Below are 27,970 nucleotides of genomic sequence, written 5' to 3'. Positions count from 1 at the left end.
TAGTTGATTTCACTGTCTTTAGCATGTGGTTAAAAGCAATTTTATAATGCTTTGTAACCCAAAGCGTGGGAGAAGCAAATCCTTATATTCTTTCATTTAAATAGCTTAGCATAAATTATAATTGTAGATATTTATAAAATAGCTACAGATATCTTACTTGGTATTATCAGCATGTCACTTCTAGGATCAATCATTCTGCATTAAACAAGGAACTCCATTTAATTGGCTTGGGTTCTCCCACTTTTCTAACTACTTGTCTAATGAACTAGACATATTAATAATGTGGTCAAATCTAATGACTGACAGAAGTATAACAAAGGAGACAAAGTTGATATGTTTATGTGAAGGAAATGCTTATCAGCAAGACTGGAATCCTTCCCTTCTTTTACCAGAGATCCAGTCAGATCTCCTTGTAAATGTGCAAATGACAGACTTCCTGGCTAATACTAGCAGGAGAGTCCTGCTATAGAATACCTTTGGCAGATTGTACCTGATCTGTTTTGATGGCTTTTGGTAAACAAATCCTGGAATCTATGGATTTATAGGATAGGGCTTCAGAAAAACATCTTGCAAGTTATGTAACTATCAGAGTATAAAATGGAGCTATTCCGTGACTGAACCAGCTCCCTACTGTGTAAGTGATGTGACTGCAAATATCCCTCAAAGACCTCACCTGTTACCCCGCGGTCAGAGCACATCCTAACGCAGCCAGAAGTAACCTGGTGAGTGGCACGGGCAGTCCTGGACCTTTTGCTTATGAGTACTGCTTGATACTAGGTGAGATCTTTGATTCTGTGAGTCTAATTTGAAAATCCAACCCTGTGTTATCACACTTTACTCTGATAAAGAAGGGACATGAAATTGCATCTGAGGTAGTGAGTTCTTAGAAAAGGTATCTCCTGAGCACTGAGATCAGAGCGATATAAAGAAGGAACTGAAAATAATGACTGTTAGGCCTGCAAAACAGCCAAAGCACAGGTTCAAATGAGCCACTTGCTGATTTACTTTGCTTCCTTTATCAGTAAACCTCCCTAATCTCACCACCTTTCTACTATCAAATGAATGAAAAAGGAGTGGGGGGCTTCCCTGGTGGCGCAGTGGTTGAGAGTCCGCCTGCCGATGCGGGTTCATGCCCCGGTCCAGGAAGATTCCACATGCCGCGGAGCGGCTGGGCCCGTGAGCCATGGCCACTGAGCCTGCGTGTCCGGAGCCTGTGCTCCGTGACCGGAGAGGCCACAGCAGTGAGAGGCCCGCGTACCGCAAAAAAAAAAAAAAAAAAAAAAAGGAGTGGGACTCTTTCAACACAGTTAGAAACTGGAAATAAGAAACATAGATGGGAAGGACTGAAATAAGCTATGGCATCGTCCTTTGATTACCTGTCCTGCGAAAACACCATATGGCTGTGAAATAAATAAGGGAGCCTCTCAGAAGAATCTCATGCTTGCTTCTAAATTTAGAAGGGTGAGGATAAGACGAGAGAATGGGTTCTGCACCAATGCAGAGCAGCAGTGTTTGAAAGCAGAATCCAGGGACTTCCCTGGAGGTACAGTGGTTAAGACTCCACACTTGCACTGCAGGGGGCATGGGTTTGATCCCTGGTCGGGGAACTAAGATCCCACAAGCTATGCAGTGAGGTCAAAAAAATAAATGAAAAAAGAAAGAAAGAAAGCAGAACCCAAAGCTCCTAGGATGCCCATGTAGCAAAATCAAACAGAAACCTGGCAAGGAGGTTATGTGCGTGTGTGTTTAGAGGTGGGGGAGGGTATTTTCCTGAGAGGGAGTAAATGGGTAATTTATTATTATACCCTAAACATAACTGTATTATGAAGGAGCAGAGAAGGCTGTGAAGCTAATGTATCAACACCACAGGGATACCAATTAGCTGCTAAGGATAACAAGACTCTAAGTCAGTGATGCTTGGAGGCACTTCACTCAATTTAAATGAAGAGAGAGGCCATAATAAGAGAGGATTAAAAAGTACAGATCTAATAAATGGACAGGACAAATGGACAAAGCATAAAAATACAGTGCATATAAACTAAATAATAAAATGAAATAATAAAGCAATAAAAAAGTAAGAGTAGAGGAGAACATTTGTAAATATTTCTCAGGCGAAAAAGAGCATAGAAACTAAAAAGACTGAGTATGCAAAAAAGAAATAATAACAAAAGAAAAATGATCATATATATCCCAGTGAAAATGTTATCTATTCAGGATAAAGCATCTCAAGAAATCAGCCAGAAATCAAAACAAAACAGGAAATCATTTGTAAAGAAAGAAAAATGTTTAGCTTCCAACTCTCATAATATTCAATGTCCAAAGTCAATGGACAAGGTCTAGAGTCCTAACCTAGCCATTCATATGACCAACCAGGTCAAGTAAATGTACAGCAAAGCGCTTTGTCCGCAATTTCCTTCCTTTAAAGATTTTTTCTGTTCCAGGCTTCAGAGTTGCAAACAGCAATGCCAGTGCCAATCAGGCCAGCCCCCCAATTTGATCCTTCCACATACAACAGTGTCGCTCAAGGGCAGACGGCAGATGGAGTGAGACATCCTGATGGCAATGGCCTAAGGAGATGTCCTTAAGTTCCAGCTACTCAGATTCCCCAGGACTATCCTGAGTCCTGTCTCTTTTTGAGACATGGTTGCTCAATTCCTCCTTGAAAGAAAATTAGTATCCTTAAAATTAATGCCTTTAAATTGTCCACAGTCAGACTTTCAGGAGAAAAGGGAATGTTGGGAATTGGGTTGATGTGGGCCCACATAAACCACGAGATTGATTCAGGTCTAGGCTGGGGAGGTAGCAACCCATGATGCATGGAGGTACAACGACTAATTAACCAGCTTCACAGAAGATGAACATTGTTAGGAGCCAGGGAGCTGGTTTCATTGACCAGTTTGAAGGACAGAGAAAGGCTCAAACTGCAGATACAAATGACTAAAGGGCCTTGGGTAACTTAGAGAGAATTACAAGTTCAAGTCTCAAAATTCACATCTCAAAGGCATAGGGCTTTCTTTTATTGCCTATGGCTGAGATCACCCAAAATCAAATTTGGGAGATTGGGCCCAGCAGATGTTGAATTACAAATTTATTATTGTAATACTTATTCATCTTGTCAAGTCAATAGTACTGATTGGGGCTTCCCTGGTGGCGCAGTGGTTGAGAGTCCGCCTGCCGATGCAGGGGACACGGGCTCGTGCCCCGGTCCGGGAGGATCCCACGTGCTGCAGAGCGGCTGGGCCCGTGAGCCATGGCCGCTGAGCCTGCGCATCCGGAGCCTGTGCTCCGCAACGGGAGAGGCCACAGCAGTGAGAGGCCCGTGTACCGCAAAAAAAAAAAAAAGTACTGATTAAAATGAAAATATTTTAAAGGTAAATATTATACATTTAAGGGAGAAAGAATGACCATTCTATGTCAAACCACTGGATTTTAGGTCCAGAGAAGGGTTTCGAGGGTTAAGTCCCTGTTAGCGTTCTCACTTGATGGAACCCCTGCATGTTCACAGGAAAAGAACCCCAGAATACTCAGTAGTTCAAACTGTGAAGGAGCAAAGAAATTCCAGATTGGCTTTAACAAAGTAAGATTTATTAACATATTCATTAAGAAAATATTAATGTACCAGTAACTGGAAAACAATTTCTCTTTAGTGATTTATACATTCTTACACTATTAATTTAATCTCCCATAGAAGGGAGAATTTGGTTCCTTGCCTTTTCCAGCACCTCGAGGCCACCACATTCCTCCATTTTCAAAGCCAGCAGTGTAGCACCTGTAAAATCTCTGTATCTTACCTCTGCTTCTACGGTTACCTCCCCTTCCCTAACTGACTCTCCTCCATCTTTCAAAGACCCCTGCAACTACAGTGGACCCACCTAGATAATCCAGGATAATCTTCCCATCTCAAGATCCTTAATTTAATCACTTGTGCAAAGTCCCTTTTGCCATGTAAAGTGACACATTCATAGGTTTCAGGGATTAGGATGTCGACTTCTTTGGGGGCCCATTATTTTGTCTACTTCAAATGCCCTCACCATGTTCCTCCCCTGTGGGAACACTTATCCATCTCCCCTCTAGCCTGTAAGATTCCTGAAGACAGATCGACCTTTATCTATACAGTATTGGACACATGGCAGTGGTGTGCTGCTAAGTGTTTACCAGCAGGTTCTCTACAAGATAAATATATAAAAAGGCCCTGATTTGTAGCATTTTTAATTCTATGGTTTAAATACCTTCCTCATGGTCAATTTAAGCTAATGACTTCACAGAATGTAGAGCTGCGAAAAGATACACAGTTGCAGCACACCACCTGACACCCCAAGAGCATAGATAATAGTAAAGTGAAGTAAAATAATTAGGATGTGATGAGTTTTGAGTATTACTTTTGTTTTTATTTTAACCTAATCTATTGAACTGCAGGTGTATACAAATGAACTTGAATAACGGCTCTGTTTAACAAGAAGCTTACAAACTTCTTGAAAATTTAACAACCAGCTCTCACAATTGCCTCCAGCACGCTACTGCAAGGTAGGGTTACAGTAAGTATTTGCTGGATGGAAGAATGAGTTAAGATACCTGCTGATAGTAGATCAAAATGTATTCAGCTGTTAGTCATCCGATTACTGTCTTTTCTCAGGCACTGGTGCTAAATTTAAAAATAAGTAGTGCTTATTCTAATTTGAAAATAGGAGAAACTAAATTTGAGCATTGCCTTTACTCTGTTCACAAGGCGCAAAGAACACATTTTAAAGAATTTAAGTTTGGTTTTAATTATTTTGGTTTTAATGATTATTTTTAAATTTTATTTAATTCTTTAGCTATTTGTCAAACGTGGTGGAAGTCATGTGGATTTAGGATATTCAAGATACTAACTACTTTATAAGAAATACATACTAGGAGGTTAAATATGAAACAAGCATTATGAATATGCTATTATCTTGCTTTGGGAATTGTTCCAAACTCACAGTACATTAATAATAAGGTAAATCACTACTGCATTATTATATAGTATTAACTTGCTAATCTTTGAAATTTAAAATTGAACAATCTCCTGAGAGCTTTTATTTATAAGCTTAATGACAGTAAAACAATTTTTTAAAAATATTGACAAGAAGGGCTTCCCTGGTGGCGCAGTGGTTGAGAGTCCGCCTGCCGATGCAGGGGACACGGGTTCGTGCCCCGGTCCGGGAAGATCCCACATGCCGCAGAGCGGCTGGGCCCGTGAGCCATGGCCGCTGAGCTTACGCGTCCGGAGCCTGTGCTCCGCAACGGGAGAGGCCACAACAGTGAGAGGCCCGCGTAACGCAAAAAAAAAAAAAAAAAAAAAAAAAAAATATATTGACAAGAAGACATTCCATGTTAAGAGTGCCCTAAGGTATTTCAACTTGGCTCTCTCCATGATCTTTTTTAGTATAAAACACCTAAGAACCATGTTCTACAACTTTCCTGGTTACCTTACAGCTTCCCACCAGATCCAGACCACAATGAATCTGTGTGAGTCAAGTAAACTTGACACTATTGAAATCTTTTAGACATCATTCAGAATTTAAAATGTTAATTCCAAGGTGGTGGAGGGTGGGAAAAGTTCTAAAAGCAAGATGGCACACAACAGTGGGATAATGAGAGGGAAAATAACTGTCTAGAAAGGTTTTTAAAAAGTATTCTTAAGTTAAGGAGGCTTTTCCTAGTTGCTAATAAAATCAGATATTGGCAGAGGAGTTAACACTTTTCAATGAAGAGTGGGGAAGAGATGTCCAAGCCTGTGTGGGTTATAATTATTAAATGGCAGAGACTATGGAGAAAATGTGAGCACACAGAAGGAAGAGAATTTTACAGAATAGCACATATTCTGTAGAACTACATTTGTTAAATTAACAAGAAATATCAGACAAATGGAATGAATATCTATACCTGTATTTATAAATAAAACAATCTGATTTTCCTGAGACAGATGAGTGGCCAAATGTAGGATTTTTTTCAGTAACTTATATGAAACTAACTAAATAAACATATCCAATTTATACTATCATGGCTTGAAAGCATAAAATCTATGTAGACATTTTTATAACCACACTTATCAATTTTGATTGGGATCAAAATTCAGGGCTGCAATCAATGAAGATTATATCCGACAAGAACTAGCTTTCCCAGGCAGCACTAATTTCATGATTTACTTACACACTTCCTGTGGTAGAGCTGCTATCAGTGAGGAAAGACCCATTAGTCCTTTCCATCTGGGCCAGTCTGAAAAATGAAAATAAGGAGGTTAGAGAATGTGGCCATATAGGGCATAGTCGACTGGTACATCCTCAGTGTTCCTTAAACTGTCCTAATTCTCACAAAATACAGAACGGCCCAAATCCCCCAGCAAGACTTTGAAATTAAAACATCTAATGTTGAGCTATATTTCTATCACCACTGCCTTAAGGCCTGGAGACCTTTATTTTATACCATGTTCCTTAGTCTCCTAATAGACCTAGTCTCAGAATTGACCTCCGAGACCCTTAGGTCAGTCTTCATTCTCACACAAATCTGATTATGTTCCTCTCGTGTTTAAAGACTCTCCATGACTCCCCTTTACCAAAGGACAGAATCCTACTCCTTAGCAGGTGGGCCCCCCCATTATTGGACTTCAGCTTCTGTCCCTTCATTCCTTCTCATCCTTTCCCCTTTCTCTACCTGCAATCCTTTAAATAAACCATGTTCTTTCCTAGCTCAATGCTTTTGAGTATGTTTTTCCAATGGTCCAAGCCTGACTTTCTCCCCAAATTTCTACTTGGCCTTCTACTTCTACTCAGTTCAAATGTTACTATCTTACGGCGCTGGAACTAACCTTTTAAGGCGCAGGTGGTAACTAGCCCTGCCGATGCTTAGCGTGTATTTTTTCCTGAAAGTTTGTACATACCGTCAAGACCAGCCTACACTCTATATTGTTTGGGGACTCTAAAATAAACCCCTATAATAAAGCTTTAGCATACATTTAATTACGTATTTTAATTCATATGTGCACCCCCTCCTGAGAACACTTTCAATCCCTACTTTCATTCACTGAAAACTGGGTTACATTATCTAAACCCTGCTTGTATGGTGTTTGGGTTCTCATGAGCTCAGTAATCACATCCCATGGAGACTTAGTCCACAGAATGTATAGCAGGTGTTTGGTAAAGTGCAAATTACAACATGGAGAGATGAAAGCCCAGCTTTCAAATATAATGGAATCACGACTTCTGCCAAACTACCTCCCTTAAATCAAGGCACGTTAATGATATAAGATTAATACAGAAAGAGATACATTCTGGGTGGCAGTGCAGTGGAGGGCTCCTATCAGAGTTTCTTACCGTGTAGCATACTGTTCTATTCTTGAATGGGTATCATCATGAAACAGCTGAGGAGACTGTAAAGGGCTATAAGAGAGAAAGCAAATAAACAGTTTTACACACAAATGTTGACAGATGTTACTTTAGGAATGTTAGCTTAGTTAAATGATGAATTTGACATGCAAAGAAACCACTAGGATTGTTACCCAGGGGGCAGAAGTATTATTTTAGAACAAGAGCTTAGTAATCACCCCATGCTGATAAAGCTGATCAGAACATCAGTCTTGTGCATATGGAGCTGCGAATACTCACTCATAGTGCTCTGGCCACAGACTGATGAGTGCCATAGGACTGCAAAGAGGGCAGAGGGAGACAAAAGTCATAGAACAAACACTTTAGAGCAATTTAAGACAAAAGCAGTGGGCGTAGGGGTGGGGGACATTCTCAATTGTCTTCCACTCCCATGTTTGGTTGCCCTGAGGTCCACTGTGACAAAATCAAAACTAACAACAAATGACTGTTTATTCTAGAAAAGATACTGTGTATTCAAGTGCCTGCAGGGGCCTTTTCACAGATATTACAGGATATTTGTTATAGATAGCAAACACATCTTTAAGTAATCTGATTGAAAAAAGAAACAGAACGCTCTAAAATACCTCAAAGTTATGTAAACAATAATGTTCCATAACATACCGAAGGGAGATGCAATCATGTTTTTGTTTTCCCTGGAGAAGAAACTTGATCAGAATGGTAAAGTTAAATACCAAAGACTACATTGTATATTGATGGCAGAGTTGCGATGAGAATGTTCTGAATCTTTGCTCAATTTTAAACGTAAAAATCCAAATCCAGGTGTACACAAAGTATCTCAACCTCACAGATTCACTGAAAAAAGATGTGACGCTTTCCTCTACACCCGGCCAGAATTCTCAATTATCCATAAAACTGAAAGCAACTTTTCTAGATCATGATACACTCACTGTCTTCAAACAAAATTTTATCCAGAAGTTCTATCTAAGAAACTGACAAAAGGAACATTGCTTGAATCAGGGCTTGAGACTGGAACTTGATTATTCAGTATCCCTCCTAGCACTGGGGGTATACTCCAACCTCCCAGCACTGCCTAGAAATCCCTAAGTCTCCATGCATCCTTTGAAAACAAATGATCCTAATTAAAAGCTAGTTCAAACGCTAACCTTTTTTACTGGAGGGGAAGGAAGAGGAGGGAATACTGATGAATGTGGAAATTTAAAATTCTAAAGAAAATTAGTTTTCTAATTAAGTAAAATCTCCTGCAAAAGCTAATGCTGATTGAAACAAAGAGGAAGAAAAGTTTAAATTATTCTAGATCTACTTGATTCTCCTATTTCTATTACAGATACACACTCAAGAAAAAGTTAATGATTTCATTATCTCCTACTGGGAAGCAAAAGTTGATGTCTGCATAGCAAAGGTTAAAAGAAGATGGAAGGTCATCTTATTGGGATGGAAAACTGAGACTCTTTGGACCTACTTTCAAAAACAGGCATTTATTCAGTCTGTGTTTGTCAGAACATCTATACTGTAAATAGACTTAATTACCCACGTATAAAATAGATACAACAACAATGAAACAAAACAGTATTATTCAATAGTCTTTTTACATCACTTTTCATTAACTCTGAAATATGTATGGTAAGTGTCAGGTAAATGATTTGCTATACACTCTCTAAAAAATAGGAACTGCTTGAGAGACCATTTCTAAAATTCAAGTGTACTACAACATTCGCTGTGAGCTTTAAATGTAAGAAACATATGTACTTTTTGATCTTAATTGAACTCAGAAAAGCTTTGTGAAACTGCTTGACTGGTTCCTGTAAGGTTAATTCAGTTAGCACAATAGTGATTCACTGAACTAAGATAAGAATGGCAGAGGCAGAAAGCTGAATTGAAGTTTCTCAAGAGAAAGTTTTTTATATATTGTGAAAATTTCTAAGAAAAGAAATAAAGATTAAAAAAACCCAAAAGTTTAGGCTTTATTGACTTCAAAGTACCTTGATTTGCAGAAAAAAATGTTAAGTGATAAGCTTTTTCATTTAATTCTAGAAGAGGAAAACTGGGCAATATTCTCCCTGCATTGTTAGAATCTATGATTAAAGGGGGTTAAAAATAAGACCAATCTATGTGTTAGCCCAGACTTCATAATGTGGCCTATCCCTGCTTTCCAGAGTAGTGTTTGAACAGAGTTTGGTTAATCACACACTAATATGGAAGGAATCTGACTCTACTAATGTTATATGAAATATAACCCAGACTTTCTTTGAAGAACTTCGTGACTCCTTTGGTGCCTTAAATTCTTCCAACCTTAAATGCTTCCAACCTTTTTGCCTTCTGAAGTCCATTTCTCCCCAGGCAGAGTAAGTGCAGTCCCAGTGTGCTCTAACATACAAATCTTCAATGGCTCCCCAGGGCTCTCAAGTAACCTACAAACACCGTGGCATGGCCTACAAGGTCATTCATTATCTGGTTCTTGCTTTTCTCTCCATTTTCATTACTTCCCATCCCAGTTTCTGAAACAATCTTGTCTTCAGGCTTTTGAAAATGTTTGCCTTGGCTTGAAACTCTCCCTCTCCTCCCCAGGCACCAAACACTGAGCGTTTGGCCCTATTACTCTTTCAGTTCTCCAGGTTAGCTGTCACTTCCTGCCAGTGCAATGCCCCCACAACCATAATTCTACTTACTATGAATTGGTTCTTGCTACAGTAAGAACTTAAAAAAACATGAAACTCATCTACTCCACCTTAACCAATAAGGGAGAGGTGTCTATTTTACTCCTTTTAATCTTCAGGGAAACCTTTTTGGCCAGTAAATCTCACTCAATTCTCAAATTTCTTTGTCACTCTTTGAGCCTGTTTCTCAGGTTTATTTTCAACGGTAACTCTTTCATCAAGCTCTACTCATTTATTTTGATTTATTTTTTGAAAAAAAAATCTTGCATAGTTATAAAATTAATCGAATAAGCCTAATCATGGATTTGTTTACCTTCTTTTACTAATTTTCCCATAAAACCCCTCCACGCACGCATGTATAATTACTGGATAGGGGATAAGACCTTACATTTTGCAGAGATGAAAGAGAAAGAAGCAAAAGAAAATTCTAATCAGCTTCATATATAACTTCAACACATTTACCACTTTGCTGGTTTTTCTCCAATGTTCTCTTCCCACAAATAGGAGAATAAATGAAATCAAATTTTTTACTACCCACTCATGTAAATTGTTACACCAGAAGATTAAGTGGCCCTGTACTGGAAAGGGCTCAGTAGAAAAATGAACTATACTGACTCCAAGAACGCATCCTAGGAGTGAAAAAAGAAGAAAACCTGCCCAATGTATCCAGTAGCTCATAAATCTTTTTCAAAAACGATCTTGTGACATCTGACTTAATCTTACACTCCTTCTTTTCTTTCTCTTGTTTTCCTCTCACTGACAATGCTGGTAAATTTATGTTAGCTAAAATGAAGCATCTTCAGAGTTACAGCCAAAAATCATAGCACAAAATTATTTGGCACACTTTTCTGTTCTTTTTTACTTTCACTGAGTCACCCAGAATAGAATGATTGATGTCAGTGATTACTTTGACAGTGAAAGGCAAATTATCAAAATTGCTTAAAAGAAGTTTAAAAGATCTATCTATCTGTATGATTCATATGAAGGATGCAGATATCTGGGACATAAATGGTCCCAAATGGTTTATCCAAAGAGTGAAAGGCACATCACTATTTCAAACCTATCAAAGTATCCTATAAATAAAAGCACTGTGTGATAATTCTATGCTTCAGGCAACTACTCCAAAGGTTATTTAGATCTGATACCAAGATAAGTAAAATTTTGTCTTTATTATAAGGTGTTCAGCATAGTTAAGCTATATATTGGATACTAAAACAAATAAGAATGTATTATCATACACTTTTGAAAAAAAAGAAAAAAAATCTACCCACAAAACAGAGGACCAAAAATATACCTTTCCTTATGGATTTTAAGTATTTGAGTAGTGTCCTTTAAATTGAAATTGTTTCAATAAAATTTCTTCTAAAATGTACTGTGGAAAAAATGACTGGGAGGCGTATATCCTAATTGTACAGAATTTGAAATCAAGCAAGGTTATCAAAAAGTTTGAATTTCTTGGTATGCTTTAAATGAGTATGTGGTATTTTTATCTACATATACAGCTGCTTTATATTTCTTTCTGCTGCACACCCATAATGTTACCTATAGAGGGATAAAAATACCTACTATGCTTTGGCTGTGGTCTTTCTTCTACTTCTTAGCAGTTCAACAAATTTAAAAAAAAAACTGCACATAAATGTAGCAAAGCCCCTGGTCTATAGGGTTTTATATGGGAAAAAAAATTGGACTAAATAGTCTATCCCTCTGTTTTGACATCTTTGAGACATGGACTGTCATAATACACTGGACGATTACTATTCTCTGATTATCTCTCATATACACAATAAAATGAATTATGAGTTTTGAAGGTTAAATGTCAACACATTTTTATACTTCTTATTACAATTTTCTCTACTATATAATGTAGGAAACGCCATACTTCACACTTTGGAGCTTCTCTTCTGTAGTTACTTGAGAGGGCATATTTCTGTAACTAGAACTTCACTATTCTTTACGACTAGGCACTCTGCTATGATTAGCAATAAAAGTTAATTCCCCCCAAGATTCAAGCACAAGAAAACTGCCTTGGCAGGCATATTTATGCTGATATTTTTAAAAAGTGATTCAAAGATTTAAAATCATATTTATTTTGATCTTGATGTATAATTGTTTAGTAATTTAAAATTTGCTCTTGCATTTCTTCTGGCTCACTTTAAAATTTCTTGTTCTTTTCATTTCAGGCTATACATTGCTATTCTCTGCTTTATAATCCCAAAGTAATTTTGTTACTTGAAGCTTTGTTTCATTTATGTTTGTAAACTCAAATTATATACTTTTAAGAAATTTTGTCTATTTCATGTTTAGGAACACAGGCAAAATTAAACCTGGAAGTTTTGCTGCGCCATCAAAAGCAAACAGTCAAAATTCATGTTGTGAAGACTGATTCCAAGTTTATTTTACCTCTTTTAAAATGAAACATTTTACCAAAACACAAATTCTTTTTTGGTATCAGATTTCTCTTTTGTCACTAACATAAAAGTAGCAGATATAAGAGCATATACAAATACAAGTTTTAATAGTAAAAGTAAACTTACGTCTCTAAGTTGTCACCTTCAAGAACTGTCTGGACAGGCAGGTAGCCAAGCCGAGGATGTTTGGCAAAGTATTTCTTCGATCTGAACTTATTCTTCAGCACCTTTGTGAAGTCCCGTACATCTTCCCCAGATGTTGTCTATGAGGTTGAAAAAATCACACTCTTCTCATTAAAATGGAAGGAAGGAGACAACTATCTACAATCAAATTAGAGTAGATGTAAACTGATGCAATTACATGACCACAGTTTCAGTAGCTTTATGTATTTTTGGAATAGCGCACAAGGTCATAACACATGGCACTCAGGACTCATCATTAAATATATCCAGCAATTAGTTTACAATTTTAAATTTTCTGTTGAGCATACACCATAAGTAGATAATTTCCCCAATATGTTAAAAATCGGGCCTAAAAGTAAAATTAGTTTTGGCAATCTTACTGGTTGATTCCTTTCACTAAAAAAGCTGCAATATGTTACTAACATTTGGTGATGATGAAGTATTCTGGATATTATATGGTTTTAACTAAGGTGAATAAATCAGGCTGAGCTATATATACAGCCTGTACAAGTCAACATACATTGTAATCTAGAAAAGAGAAATACACAAGAGAGAAAGTGCAGGGCCACACTGGTTCTCTGTATTGCAAGAAATACTGTCAGATTCTTGTTCTTTTCCAACCATACAAATATATAATTATTCGACATGGACTAAATTACTAATGGCCATATAAAATGTGACTTTTTAAAGAAGCATTTCAGGATGACTAGTTACTAATCATTTAGGGTGAGGTGGGCTGAAATCCACCCCAATTCCCAAGCCCTCATCCACTCAAGGAACTGTTCTCTGAGCCCCAGTTTTCTACTCCGTATCATCAATTCTAGTTTTTTTTGGAATATGTTAAACAGACATCAACTTTAGTCCTTCTGAAGGTGTATTTAAAATATTGATGTGTGCAGAACTGAACTGAAACCTTGGTCATCTGACTCCTAGCTGGCTATCCCTTCTACAGCTAGGCAGACCTCATGCCAACCTCTTTACAAAGTGAAACCAGAGGACTTTTCTATGATAACAAACTGAGTACTAAATATATTGACTTACCTGCCACCTGCTTCCCTCCAGGCCTTGCACCCTCCCCAGTCTGTCTTTTCCCTCATGACAAGCATGCCCAAGACTCATGCAAATAGAAGTTTAACAAAATGTAATTATTTTTTAAAACAACGCTTTTGTGGTTTTGTTACTTTCTATTTGCTCCCATTCCACCTAAATATGTCTTCTTCTAGTAAACAATTAAGGAAACTTTTGATTCTCTAAGCTTGCAGAGCAGAGAGAAAACATAAATCAGCCTAAGCTATTTACACATCAATCTTTGCTTTATTTAAAAGGATATGTATAGCAAGCAAAGCCCACATTCTCAGTAGGCCTTGCTATCAGACCCACAATGTCAAATCTTTTCCTGAATAACAAAGAAAAAACTATATAATACCTGCAGTTATATAGATACAGACCCTCCCAAATATAAAGTGTAGAAAATGAGCTATTAACGGGGGAAAAAAAAAATCCAAGGCGCTCTGTAGAGGAAAAAGGGTTGCTATAAGAGGATGGTTTGGGGGTATTAAAATCTAACCAGGCAGAACAGGAGAAAGAAGCAGAACACAGTTGGGAGTAAAGAAGGCAATATTTAGAGACACAATGCCTGCTACAGAGAATAAAGCCAAAAGGATATATCACTACTATAAAGGACATTTGGACTTTTAGCAATGGGTATCACAAACACAGATCATTAAGTTTATACATATGTTTATCCTGAATGTTTTGGTAAAGAGACAAAAAAAGGAAGAAGCTTTCCATGATAGAAATACAAAAAGAAGGCCCCATGCAATAATAAGCATTTATGACCCAATTTATTTCTATGTCTGTCCTTAACACACTGTTAATATACAAGGAGATAAAGAAGTAACGGCCTCCAGCTTTTACTTGGTCCATTTCCATCTGGCAATAAGAAGGTTTTTATTGCTCGGGCCAGTGATTTTCAAGCCATATCCAGGTCTTTAACTCAGGCAGCCCTGAGTGGGGCGGGTGGGAGAAAAGGCCAGGTGGGCAAGGCACCGGGCCACTTCCCCAGTCTGCCTCAGCCAGGACAGCGTACAATACAGTGGCCTTTAGTATATTCATGGCGTTGTGCAACCATCACCACAATCTAATTCTAGAACATCATCATCACCTCAAAAAGAAAGAAAGCCTGTACCGATTAGCAATCATTCCCACCCCTCTCCCCACCCCCATCTCCTCCCCTCAGCCTCTGGCAACCACTAATCTACTTTCTGTTTCTGTGGATTTGTCCATTCTGGACAGTTCTTATAAATGGAATCAAATAACATGTGGTCTTTTGTGACTGGCTTCTTTTACTTAGTATAATGTTCTTCTAGCTTATCTCTATTTTGGTTTCAATGTGAACTCTTGCTTGGGAAAAAAATGACACATCATTAAAAGTACAAGTCCAATTCCGCATCACACATTCTTTAGCTAAATACATTCAGGACATGGAAGAACAAAGCAAAACCAACCGACCAACAAAAAACAAACAAAAAACACCTACCTGCCTCCCAAAAAGTTATAGCAGGGGTTTCAGATAATGCTCAAATTTGATATTTAGAAAAAATGAGTGCGTTCTCATATACAGTGCTAATGAGGAAAAAACACTACCACCAGCAGTTGTAATCTAAGGGCACTAAATTCACTAATGCCATAAACTTTATGCAATATTCAAAGGAAAAGTGAAAAGTAATTCATCCCACAGGAATGTGATTCTTTAGCTGGGATAGAGCCAAGAAAGTGAATTATGCCTATTTTCTCACCAAAAAAGGTTAAAATAGGGTATTCCCTGGCAGTCCAGCGGTGAGGACACTGCACTTCCAATGTTGGAGGTGCAGGTTCAATCCCTGGTCAGGGAACTAAGATCCTGCATGCCACGTGGCATGGACAAAAAAAAAAGGCTTAAATATATTTGTACATATTTGATCTAATTTCCTATCTAATAACAGTACCTAATATTTCTCTGTTTGAAGGTGCTAGAGCAACAGTTTGGTAAAAAGCTGAACAGAGGACCACCCACCTAGCATAATGAATACCATCAAACTCAACTCTGTCTCCCTGCTAGTATGGAGACAGAGTTATTCTTGTTATTTTTAAAGCAAACAACTATTGATATTATGATATGAAGATGAAATCAAAAGGATCATTCATTACTACAAAAATTATCCAGCATGTTAAGTTATCCATGCATTTCTCAAAAGACTAGGTTTTCACTTATTGCTGTAAGAAAAGAAGTAAAAAGAACAAAAGACTTTGTAGATCTCATTAGATGTAACGAGGGTAATATATTAGCACAGAAGTCTCACCTTATAAATAGCTTTCTTTCAATCTTTTTTTTTTTATTATCAAGGGCAGTGAGAGTATCATCACTATTTTGACCCAAAAGGAAACTGACACTAAGGCTTTCAGGGATTCAGATTGACAAGGTCAGTAAGGCAAGAGCTGCTCTTGCAAACCTGGGTCTTTTCACCATACCAGAGCTATATCACGTCTCCGTGAAAAACGGAACAGTCTTAAGTTTTGTAAGAAAAAGAAGCCATAGCCATTGACGAAACTATTATTATAGTCTGAATTTTACCTTTATTTTAAATAAAGTACTACTACTAAGATACCCTGTGGCTGAGTTTTACAAAATTTATATTGAAATGTCATTTTATAACTTTCAAATTGCATATATAAGAAATGTTCAGTGCAAGTACAATTAGAAAAAAAATACACATGGAAGAGAAAAAGGAGAAAAATTAAAATTGCCAGCTCTTCTGTCACCCAGAGATAACCACTCTTCAAATGGTTGTAATTGGACTGTTTCATTTATTTATTTTTTATTTTATTTTATTTTTTCGGTACGCGGGCCTCTCACTGTTGTGGCCTCTCCCATTGCGGAGCACAGGCGCCGGACGCTCAGGCTCAGCGGCCATGGCTCACAGGCCCAGCCGCTCCACGGCATGTGGGATTTTCCCGGACCAGGGCACGAACCCGTGTCCCCTGCATCGGCAGGCGGACTCTCAACCACTGCGCCACCAGGGAAGCCCATGGACTGTTTTATTTTTTAATCCTTTTTATTGCAAAATAAACCACAGATATATAAAACTATATACAACAGGCACCTGGCTTAATAAAATAAATTATATGGTGAATACCATCCAGTCAGGAAATTGAACTTTTTTTTTTTGCGGTACGTGGGCCTCTCACTGCTGTGGCCTCTCCCGTTGTGGAGCACAGGCTCCGGACGCGCAGGCTCAGCGGCCATGGCTCACGGGCCCAGCCGCTCCGCGGCATGTGGGATCTTCCCGGACCGGGGCACGAACCCGTGTACCCTGCATCGGCAGGCAGACTCCCAACCACTGGACCACCAGGGAAGCCCAGGAAACTGAACTTTGTTGGACATTTCAGAAGCCTCATTCCAGTCATAACTGCTTCCCACCTCTCTAAAACCAGCATCCTCATTTTTACAATAACTTCCTTGTGTTTTAAAAATAGTTTCATCACTCCAATGTTTGTCTCTAGATACTATAGTTTAGTCTAGCTCATTTTAAAAAATCTGTATATTTTAAGTCACTTTTAGTCTACCAGATTTCTTCTTCATACTTGCCATTTCATTATAATTTTTCTGTTGGAAACTCAGGCAATTCAACCTGTGAAGTTTTCAAGAGTAGGATTTTGCTGGTTGCATATTTTTGGTGCAGTTTAGCATGTTCCTTTGGATATCCTGCAAATTGGCAGCTGGATCCAGAGAATGCATGAGACTCAGTGAGACTCAGGTTTGCTCTTTTGGCAAGATTATCAGCGGTGTTTGGTAGGATTATAGGAGACACATGATGTGTGGTCATCTCTCTTACATAATCCTAGTAGCTTTCATGCTAAATGCCTATATCCATCCAATGAGGGCTTTAAAATGGTGATATTCTAATTCTACCATTCATTTTTAGTTGAAAAAAATTTTTAAGGACATCCCCCTCATCCATTTAGTCACTCAATAGTAAAGCTGATTCAGGAAAGGCAGGATTACATGTTTGATTTTTCTCTTTTATTGACCAATTTTCCCTGTAATGAATTGGTTTCCTACCATCTTCCAAAGAAGACCAATTTTAAATTGTTTTAAAATATCATTATGAATTCATACATTAACATATTTGATGAGTTTTGATCTACTGCAATTACTGTTGACCCTTGAACAACACGGGTTTGAATGACGCGGGTCCACTCATACACAGATTGTTCTCACTAAATATGTACTATAGCACTACACAAACCGTGGATGTGGAGGGCCCACTGTAAAGGTTACGTGGATTTTCCACTCTCCAGGAGGTTGCTGCGTTCAAGGGTCAACTATATTATCATTATTGAAGCTCAAACTGTCCCATCTTTGGCCAGTAGGAGCCTCTTCCTTGTTGTCCCATTTAGTTTAAGTTCTACTGGTAACAATATAGTTAATGCTCTCCATCAGCCCGTAGGATGTTATGTCTCTAGTTACTTTGGTCTCTAACAAATTCCCCAAGAAGTGCTCATAGGACCAATATTACCTGAGCTCTTACATGTTGATGATGCATTTCCTGTGTCCTTTGCTAGTTACTAGAAAGTTGGTTTTTCTGGATATGAAATCCTTAGCTCATATATGTTTCCCTTGAGTTTCTTAAGTATGTTCCTCCATTCTCTTTCGGTATAAAGTATTGCAGTTGAAAAGTCTGATAGTTATTTAATTTTCTTTCCTTTTTAAGTCATTTTTTCCTTTTGTTTAAATGACCAAAGGATTTTTTTTTTTATTTTAAAGTCCATTAATTTTACCAGAATATGTCATAGCGTTGATCATTCTGAGTTAGTGTTCTCAGGCATAATATACTCTTTCAGTGTACAGATTCACTTTTTCTTGTTCTTCTGGGTTTGTTTTTTTTTTTTTTTTTGAGGGAGGAAAGATTTTCTTCAAAAAGATTTTTTTGGAAGTAGACTTGATTAGTTTTCCTTGTTTTTAAATTTTATTTTATTGTTTTATTTTTTATCTTTGGCGCCCCCATGAGGCATGCAGGATCTTAGCTCCCCAACCAGAGATCAAACCCACGCCCCCTGCAGTGGAAGCATGGAGTCTTAGCCACTGGACCACCAGGGAAGTCCCTTTAATTTTTATTTTTAGTGTTTGTTCTACCTTATCTTGGGTTTCTTCTTCAGGGACTCATACTATCCATACTTCCAGTCCTTTTTTTTCTGGCCTATCTTCAGTATTTGTCATTTTCTCTTGAATCCCTTATATTGCTTTCTTCACTTCTTTTTAAGTTTTAAGGTTTGCCTCTTATTCACCTTCTATTTCTTTTATGGTATTTATCTGCTCTGTTTATTAAGACTAAAATTAATTAGTCTTAATTTCTGAAATTATTTTTCTTTTATTTCTAGCTCTTTCCTATGTTCTGTTACCCCAAAATATGCCAAAGGGGGCGTATTGATTAAATTAATTGAGAAACAGCCAGGGCAAGAACAGTCTGACCCTATGCTTTGTCCCCCTGAAAGCAGGAAATAATCTCTCATGTAAAAGGTACCCTCTCTGCACCAGGACACAGAGAAACATCCTTATGGCTAGAAATAGGGAATTCAAGGCTGAGAAAGCTGTGGGAACCATCTGCTTAGATTCTTCCATAACTGGTAGCCAAGCCAAAGTTTCTTTGTCTTGTCGGTTCTTCACAAAGTTATTGGGTTTTTTTGCCTAAAAGGTACAAAACTGCCTGCTTTGGTCACTTCTTTGAGTCTCTCGTATGCACAAAATTAAACTTTGATTTTCTCTTGTTAGTCTGTCTCACGTCAATTTAATTATTAGACCAGTCAGAAGAACCTAGACGGGTAGAGGTAAATTTTTTCCTCCCCAACAATATGTAGCAAGTTTTGTGACTGGTGGTGGTTTGTTACCACCTAGATTTATTTGGAGGATATCCCATTACCTAGTTTTGTTGTAAATATTATCCAGAGGTTTGGTTTTGCTGTCTAGATCTCTGCCTCTTTTTATGTAACTACTTTACAAATGGGAAGAAAATGGCAAAGGCAAAAGAGATTGAAAACTCTGAAGCCACTGCTACCACCATCTCCCCCAAATCCTTCTGGACTCATTTTTAACAAGCACATAAGAACTCTCACATCCAAATGAGGACTGTCCTTCAAATTGTCATTTTTGGAAATCTAATGAAGGTGACTCACTGTGAAAAACATTTAAAAACTGAACCTACACAGACAAGTGGGTATGTGAATACTTTAAAATATACTTTCCTCTGTTATGCTGCTATTAAGAAGCAGTGAGATAATATAAAATGTAGCCTGGCATAAGTCTGTCCATGTAACTCTCTACCCAAATCCCAAAAAATCCTGTGTAAGCTGGTATGAGATGATTTTTCACTCTTGAGTTCTATTTTGCCAACCAAAGTTGGGGGTATTTTAAATTTTCCTCTGTTTTACTCCTTGATTGGGAACAAATATAGACTTCATATAGAGCAAAATTTAGAGTTAGAGGACTACAAATAAAAAAACAAAACCATATTCATTTTAAATCTCCTCAAAATTTCTTTGGTCAATTCATGACTTGGGATGGCACTATTACCTAATTCCTTAACAAATACTCCCAACATTAGAGTTTTAACTTAACTACAAATATGCATAAATTATAGACAGAGGAAAACAAGGAAGAACAAGGAGGAAAACCAAGATTACATAAGAAACAACACAGTCTTTGGCACATGGGTAGAATAATTATTATTATTTGGATCATGCACAAATACAAAAATCATTGTTGAACAATACCCTCATTAGCAGGAATTACGTCTTACATATAGAAGTCAATAGTCCCAAACGATAGACGCATACTTCTAAAGAGAACATTTCATTATCATAGGGCTTATCTTAAAGACGTTCCAATAGTTTTTTAAAAATTGCAAAACAACCTCTCAGTTTTGCTTTAAGTTTCCTAGATTTCAACAAGTTGAAATTCAGACACACTGAATTCTATAGGTAGGATGAAATTAGTAAGATAAGCTCAGAGTCTTACCAGTTCTAATGGAAAAATATGAAACTAAAAAATTAGCATTAACAGAATCATCAAAGGGTCAAGAATAAGTAGTGAGTCATCCAAAGTAAAATTGATTTTGCTCAAATGTCACCTTAAAAGCTAGCAACAGGGCTTCCCTGGCGGCACAGTGGTTAAGAATCCACCTGCCAATGCCGGGGACACGGGTTCGAGCCCTGGTCCAGGAAGATCCCGCATGCCACAGAGCAACTAGGCCTGTGCACCACAACTACTGAGCCTGCACTCTAGAGCCCGTGAGCCACGACTACTGAGCCTGTGTGCCCCAACTACTAAAGCCCGCGTGCCCAGAGCCCATGCTCCACAACAAGAGAAGCCACCGCAATGAGAAGCCTGCGCACCGCAACGAAGAGTAGCCCCCACTCGCCGCAACCAGAGGAAAAAGACCCCGCGCAGCATCGAAGACCCAATACAGCCAAAAATAATAAAATAAAATAAAAAGATTTTTAAAAAAAGCTAGCAACAATGTAGATGCACTCAACTTACTGGGAAAATAACGTAAGTGGGCAAGAACCGAAAACCCACCTTAGGATGCTGAAATCAGAGAAAGAGCAATGAGGTTGCGCTTTCAGCATATTGGCAAACATCTCAAGTCTTATCTGAAGAAGTAAGACTGCCAGAAACAAACCACACTAACTCAATGGAGAGCTTTCCAAAGAATGAATCAGTATTTTCTATATTTGATGTTTATAGTCTTATTAATACATTGATGCTGGCAGGAGTGGAGAGGGGTGGACAAAACAACTATTTCTAGTATTTTCTTTTTGTTTTTCTTTGTTTCTTGCCAACCATATACAGTTGTAAAGAAGTTATTTCACTTTTAACTTTAAAAAGAAAACTTTTTCTATTTTTCCAGTAGAAAAATGATTTTTCTACATTTTCTAAAAATACTGAAAGTATTAAATCTGGGGTTTTTCTATTTTATTTCTTTTTTTATACAGCAGGTTCTTATTCGTTATCTACTTTATACATATTAGTGGATATATACCAATCCCAATCTCCCAGTTCATCCTACCACCCCCGACCCCGGCTTTCCCCCATTGGTGTCCATATGTTTGTTCTCTACAACTGTGTCTCTCTTTCTGCATTACAAACCGGTTCATCTGTACCATTTTTCTAAATTCCATATACATGCTTTAATGTACGACATTTGTTTTTCTCTTTCTGGCTTACTTCACTCTGTGTGACAGTCTCTAGGTCCATCCACATCTCTGCAAATGACCTAATTTCGTTCCTTTTTACGGCTGAGTAATATTCCATTGGGTATATGTATGTATGTATGTATGTATATATATATATATATATATACATACAACCCACATCTTCTTTATCCATTTGTCTCTCGATGGGCATTTAGGTTGCTTCCATGACCTGGCTATTGTAAATAGTGCTGCAATGAACATTGGGGTACATGTGTCTTTGAATTATGGTTTTCTCAGGGTATACGCCCAATAGTGGGATTGCTGGGTCATGCGGTAATTCTATTTTCAGTTTTTTAAGGAACCTCCATACTGTTCTCCATAGTGGCTGTATCAATTTACATTCCCACCAACAGTGCAAGAGGGTTCCCTTTTCTCCACACCCTCTCCAGGATTTGTTGTTTGTAGATTTTCTAATGATGCCCATTCTAACCTGTGTGAGGTGATACCTCATTGTAGTTTTGATTTGTATTTCTCTAATGATTAGTGATGTTGAGCAGCTTTTCAGGTGCCTCTTGGCCATCTGTAAGTCTTCTTTGCAGAAATGTCTATTTAGGTCTTCTGCCCATTTTTTGATTGGGTTGTTTGTTTCTTTAATATTGAGCTGCATGAGCTGTTTATATGTTTTGGAGATTAATCCTTTGTCTGTTGATTCATTTGCAAATATTTTCTCCCATTCTGAGGGTTGTCTTTTTGTCTTGTTTATGGTTTCCTTTGGTGTGCAAAAACTTTTAAGTTTCATTAGGTCCCATTTGTTTACTTTTGTTTTTATTTCCATTACTCTAGGAGGTGGATCAAAAAAGATCTTCCTGTGATTTATATCAAAGAGTGTTCTTCCTATGTTTTCCTCTAAGAGTTTTATAGTGTCTGGCCTTACGTTTAGGTCTTTAATACATTTTGAGTTTACTTTTGTGTATGGTGTAGGGAGTGTTCTAATTTCATTCTTTTACATGTAGCTGCCCAGTTTTCCCAGCACCACTTATTGAAGAGACTGTCTTTTCTCCATATATCCTCTCCTCCTTTGTCATAGATTAGTTGACCATAGGTGTGTGGGTTTATCTCTGGGCTTTCTATCCTGTTCCATTGATCTATATTTCTGTGTTTGTGCCAGTACCATATTGTCTTGATTATTGTAGCTTTGTAGTATAGTCTGAAGTCAGGGAGTTTGATTCCTCCAGCTCCATTTTTCTCCCTCAATATTGCTTTGGCTATTCGGGGTCTTTTGTGTCTCCATACAAATTTTAAGATTTTTTTGTTCTAGTTCTGTAAAAAATGCCTTTGGTAATTTGATAGGGATTGCATTGACTCTGTAGATTGCTTTGGGTAGTATAGCCATTTACACAATATTGATTTTTCCAATCCAAGAGCATGGTATATCCCCCCATCTGTTTGTGTCATCTTTGATTTCTTTCATCCGTGTCTTATAGTTTTCTGGTCTTTTACCTCTTTAGGTTAGGTTTATTCCTAGGTATTTTACTCTTTTTGTTGCAATGGTGAATGGGATTGTTTCCTTAATTTCTCCTTCTGATCTATCGTTGTTAGTGTAGAGGAATGCAAGAGATTTCTGTGCATTAATTCTGTATCCTGCAACTTTACCAAATTCACTGATTAGCTCTAGTAGTTTTCTGGTGGCATCTTTAGGATTATCTAGGTATAGTTTCATGTCATCCACAAACAGTGAGTTTTACTTCTTCTTTTCCAATCTGTATTCCTTTTATCTCTTTTCCTTCTCTTATTGCTGTGGCTAGGACTTCCAAAACTATGTTGAATAATAGTGGTGAGAGTGGACACCCTTGTTGTGTTCCTGATCTTAGAGGAAATGCTTTCAGTTTTTCACCACTGAGAATGTTGTTTGCTGTGCTTTGTCATATATGGCCTTTATTATGTTGAGGCAGGTTCCCCCTATGCCCACTTTCTGGGGAGTTTTTATCATAAGTCAGTGTTGAATTTTGTCAAAAGACTTTTCTGCATCTATTGAGATGATCATATGGTTTTTATTCTTTAATTTGTTAATATGGTGTATCACATTGATTGACTTGTATATATTCAAGAATCCTTGCATCCCTGGGATAAATCCCACTTGATCATGGTGTATGAACCTTTTAATGTGTTGTTGGATTGTGTTTGCTAATATTTTCTTGAGGATTTTTGCACCTATATTCATCAGTGATATTGGTCTGTAATTTTCCTTTTTTGTAGCATCTTTGGTTCTGTATCAGGGTGATTGTGGCCTCGTAGAATGAGTTTGGGAGTGTTCCTTCCTCTGCAATTTTTTGGAAGAGTTTGAGAAGGATGGGTGTTAGCTCTTCTCTAAATGTTTGATAGAATTCAACTGTGAAGCCATCTGGTCCTGGACTCTTGTTTGTTGGAAGATATTTAATCAGTTTCAATTTCATTACTTGTGATTGGTCTGTTCATATTTTCTATTTCTTCCTGGTTCAGTCTTGGAAGGTTATACCTTTCTAAGAATTCATCCATTTCTTCCAGGTTGTCCAGTTTTTTGGCACAGAGTTGCTTGTAGTAGTCTCTTATGATGCTTTGTATTTCTGTGGTATCCATTGTAACTTCTCCTTTTTCATTTTTCATTTTAGTTTTATTGCTCTTTGCTATTGTTTTCTTTGTTTCTGTTTCATTTATTTCTGCTCTGATCTTTATGATTTCTTTCCTTCTACTATGGGTTTTGTTTATTCTTCTTTCTCTAGTTCCTTTAGGTGTAAGGTTAGATTGTTTGAGATTTTCTTGCTTCTTGAGGGAGGATTGTATTGCTATAAACCTCCCTCCTAAAACTGCTTTTGCTGCATCCCATAGGTTTTGGATTATTGTGTTTCTGTTGTTATTTGTCTGTAGGTATTTTCTGATTTCCTTTTTGATTTCTTCAGTGATCTCTTGGTTATTTAGTAACGTATTATTTAGCCTCCATGTGTTTATGTTTTTTACTTTTTTTTCCTTGTAATTGATTTCTAATCTCATGTTGTGGTCAGAAAAGATGCTTGATATGATTTCAATTTTCTTAAATTTACTGAGGCTTGATTTGTGACCTAAGGTGTGATCTATCCTGGAGAGTGTTCCATGTGCACTTGAGAAGAAAGTGTAATCTCCTGTTTTAGGATGGAATGTCCTATAAATATCAATTAAATCTATCTGGTCTATTGTGTCATTTAAAGTTTGTGTTTCCTTATTAATTTTCTGTCTGGATGATCTGTCCATCGGTGTAAGCGAGGTGTTAAAGTCTCCCACTATTATTGTGTTACTGTCGATTTTCTCTTTTATAGCTGTTAGTAGTTGCCTTATGTATTGAGGTGCTCCTATGTTGGGTGCATGTATGTTTATAATTGTTATATCTCCTTCTAGAATTGACCCCTTGATCATTATGTAGTGTCCTTCCTTGTCTCTTGTAACATTCTTTATTTTAAAGTCTATTTTATCTGATATGAGTATTGCTACTCCAGCTTTCTTTTGATTTCCATTTGCTTGGAATATCTTTTTCCATCCCCTCACTTTCAGTCTGTATGTGTCCCTAGGTCTGAAGTGGGGCTCTTGTAGACAGCAGATATATGGGTCTTGTTTTCGTATCCATTCAGCAAGCCTGTGTCTTTTGGATGGAGCATTTAATCCATTCATATTTAAGGTAATTATCGATATGTATGTTCCTATTATCATTTTATTAATTGTTTTGGGTTTGTTTTTGTAGGTCCTTTTCTTCTCTTGTGTTTCCCACTTAGAGAAGTTCCTTTAGCATTTGTTGTAGAGCTGGTTTGGTGGTGCTGAATTCTCTTAGCTTTTGCTTGTCTGCAAAGCTTTTGGTTTCTCCATCGAATCTGAATGAGATCCTTGCCAGGTAGAGTAATCTTGGTTGTATGTTTTTCCCTTTCATCACTTTAAGTATATCATGCCACTCCCTTCTGGCTTGTAGAGTTTCTGCTGAGAAATCAGCTGTTAACCTTATGGGAGTTCCCTTGTAAGATATTTGTTGTTTTTCCCTTGTTGTTTTTAATAATTTTTCTTTGTCTTTAATTTTTGTCAATTTGATTACTATGTGTCTTGACGTGTTTCTCCTTGTGTTTATCCTGTATGGGACTCTCTGTGTTTCCTAGACTTGGGTGGCTATTTCCTTTCCCATGTTAGGGAAGTTTTCGACTATAATCTCTTCAAATATTTTCTTGGGTCCTTTCTCTCTCTCTTCTCCTTCTGGGACCCCTATAATGCGAATGTTTATGCACTTAATTTCCCAGAAGTTGAAATTTTGTTTTATATCCCTATATATTAACCAATATTGACAAGAACATACTTGAACCTGATACTTTAAAAGTAACATGCGTGCTTCCCTGGTGGCACAGTGGTTGGGGGTCCGCCTGCTGATGCAGGGCGCATGGCTTCGTGCCCTGGTCCAGGAGGATCCCACATGCCGTGGAGCGGCTGGGCCTGTGAGCCATGGCTGCTGAGCCTGCGTGTCCGGAGCCTGTGCTCCGCAACGGGAGGGGCCACAGCAGTGAGAGGCCCGCATACCACAAAAAACAAACAAACAAAAAAAGTAACATGCACTTGTTTAAAAACTGCAAAAATGCAATACAATCTGTTTTAAGTGTTGTTGACTTTTAATAAGCTTTTCCCGTCCTCCTCTCTTCTCACCAAAATCTCAACGAAACTCTCAGAACAAACTAGTCCTGTCCAAATTCAGTTCATAAGCAGAGAATTTTGCAATGATTCCATCCCTAACAATTTGAATGCTGGGAGTAGCTGATGTTGCTGACCTTTCTAGCAATAAAATTTTACAAATATCTCATCCCTTCTACCTGAGCTAACATGACTCTCAAACCATCTTCTTATCTGGGCTAATGCTTCAGTTCCTGATAGCTATATTTACCAATGGGTAAGTATTCTCTCTATTGACTTTCCCCACTTCCCTACTTTTCCTACATGGATTGGGCCACTGCCCCTCAGCAGATGCATACAGCCTCTAATTACTTTTCTTTCCTGTTAGCTGTTAGCATGACTCTGTGTCTACTTATGAACACATTCCCCTACATGTTGTTCATAACTGCAATTTCATATTGCAGTTATGAACGAGATGAGTACTGTTGCTCCCATGATAACACCATCTCCCCTACAATCCTCTCCATCATGGGCTGTAAAATCAAAGGTCAAGAATAAAGGAGGTTTATACTATTTCCCCCTTAGCCTCAGCTTTAACATCTACTAAAATTGATATGCCTATCCGTTCCCCTTTGACAGCACTCGGCCAGACGCCGCTATCATCTGTCACTTCTAAAGACAAACTGATGATCTTCTAAACACCATCTCATCTCCAAAACCTCCTATGTCCCACTTCTATCACATACTGGGGTCTGCCCACACGTCAGGCTTCATCATAACTCAAAACATCTTTCAAGCCCAAATCTTTAACTTGGAAAAAACTTTCACTAACTCAAACCTTTTGCCTCTTACTCCTAATTCTTGCCCCCATCATCTTAATCTCTAGCCCCTCAACCCCCTTTGGTTTCTTCAACATGAGGATAGCCCAAATAAATCCCAGTACCATTAAGACCTTTGAATCGTGCAGCCCGTGGCCTTCAATCGTACCTACCATCTTTTAATTTCAAAGCCATTGAGCAATGATGGAGTCACGGACTGCAAATCCTTGCCAACCAACCTCAGCTGCACTCTTGTGGCAATGGAGCAGTCAATTTACTCACCTCTTGGTGACTCATGCCTCCCCCCAGTAGCATTCCCTTTTCACTCATATTTAACCCTATCCAGCTCTCTCTCACTGTCAGCAATTGCATGAACTCTTATAAGTCATATGTGAAATTCATCACCCTCGCTCTCTAATTTAAAGAACTATCTACTTTATGCCCTACCATATAAAAACGCTTCTAATTTGAATTAAATTTGGTTATTTAAAACAGAGAATATAGACTTAAAAAAAAAAAAGATCCAATTATGGTAATTTTCACTGTGAAATTAAATGATCATAAACTCTTATTCCAATAAAAAAGAAACTTAATATTTGAATATCTTTAACATAAAATGTAACTATTTTTAGAATAAATGTTAATCCCGGAATTCAAAC

General features: G+C 37.8%; 1 protein-coding gene across 12 annotated transcripts in view; it reads right to left on the bottom strand.

Moving 5' to 3' along the window:
• The window catches only part of UTRN (utrophin), a 505,655-nt gene that overhangs the window by 22,414 nt on the left and 455,271 nt on the right, over positions 1 to 27,970 (bottom strand). For 11 of the 12 annotated variants that reach the window (XM_029224149.1, XM_029224150.1, XM_029224155.1 and 8 more), the window contains 4 exons: positions 12,556 to 12,692; positions 7,626 to 7,664; positions 7,335 to 7,400; positions 6,175 to 6,240 (listed from right to left, as the gene is read on the bottom strand). In XM_029224149.1, coding sequence (XP_029079982.1) covers positions 6,175 to 6,240; positions 7,335 to 7,400; positions 7,626 to 7,664; positions 12,556 to 12,692 — 308 coding nt within the window. The remainder of the gene's footprint in view (positions 1 to 6,174; positions 6,241 to 7,334; positions 7,401 to 7,625; positions 7,665 to 12,555; positions 12,693 to 27,970) is intronic. The other variant, XM_029224152.1, reaches the window with a different exon arrangement.

Source organism: Monodon monoceros, unplaced genomic scaffold, assembly GCF_005190385.1.
Source record: "Monodon monoceros isolate NGI ecotype Baffin Bay Population unplaced genomic scaffold, NGI_Narwhal_1 Super_Scaffold_15, whole genome shotgun sequence".
Classification (NCBI taxonomy): Eukaryota; Metazoa; Chordata; class Mammalia; order Artiodactyla; family Monodontidae; genus Monodon; species Monodon monoceros.
Note: the sequence above shows the minus strand (reverse complement) of the source record. Positions and strands in the feature narration are given on the sequence as shown.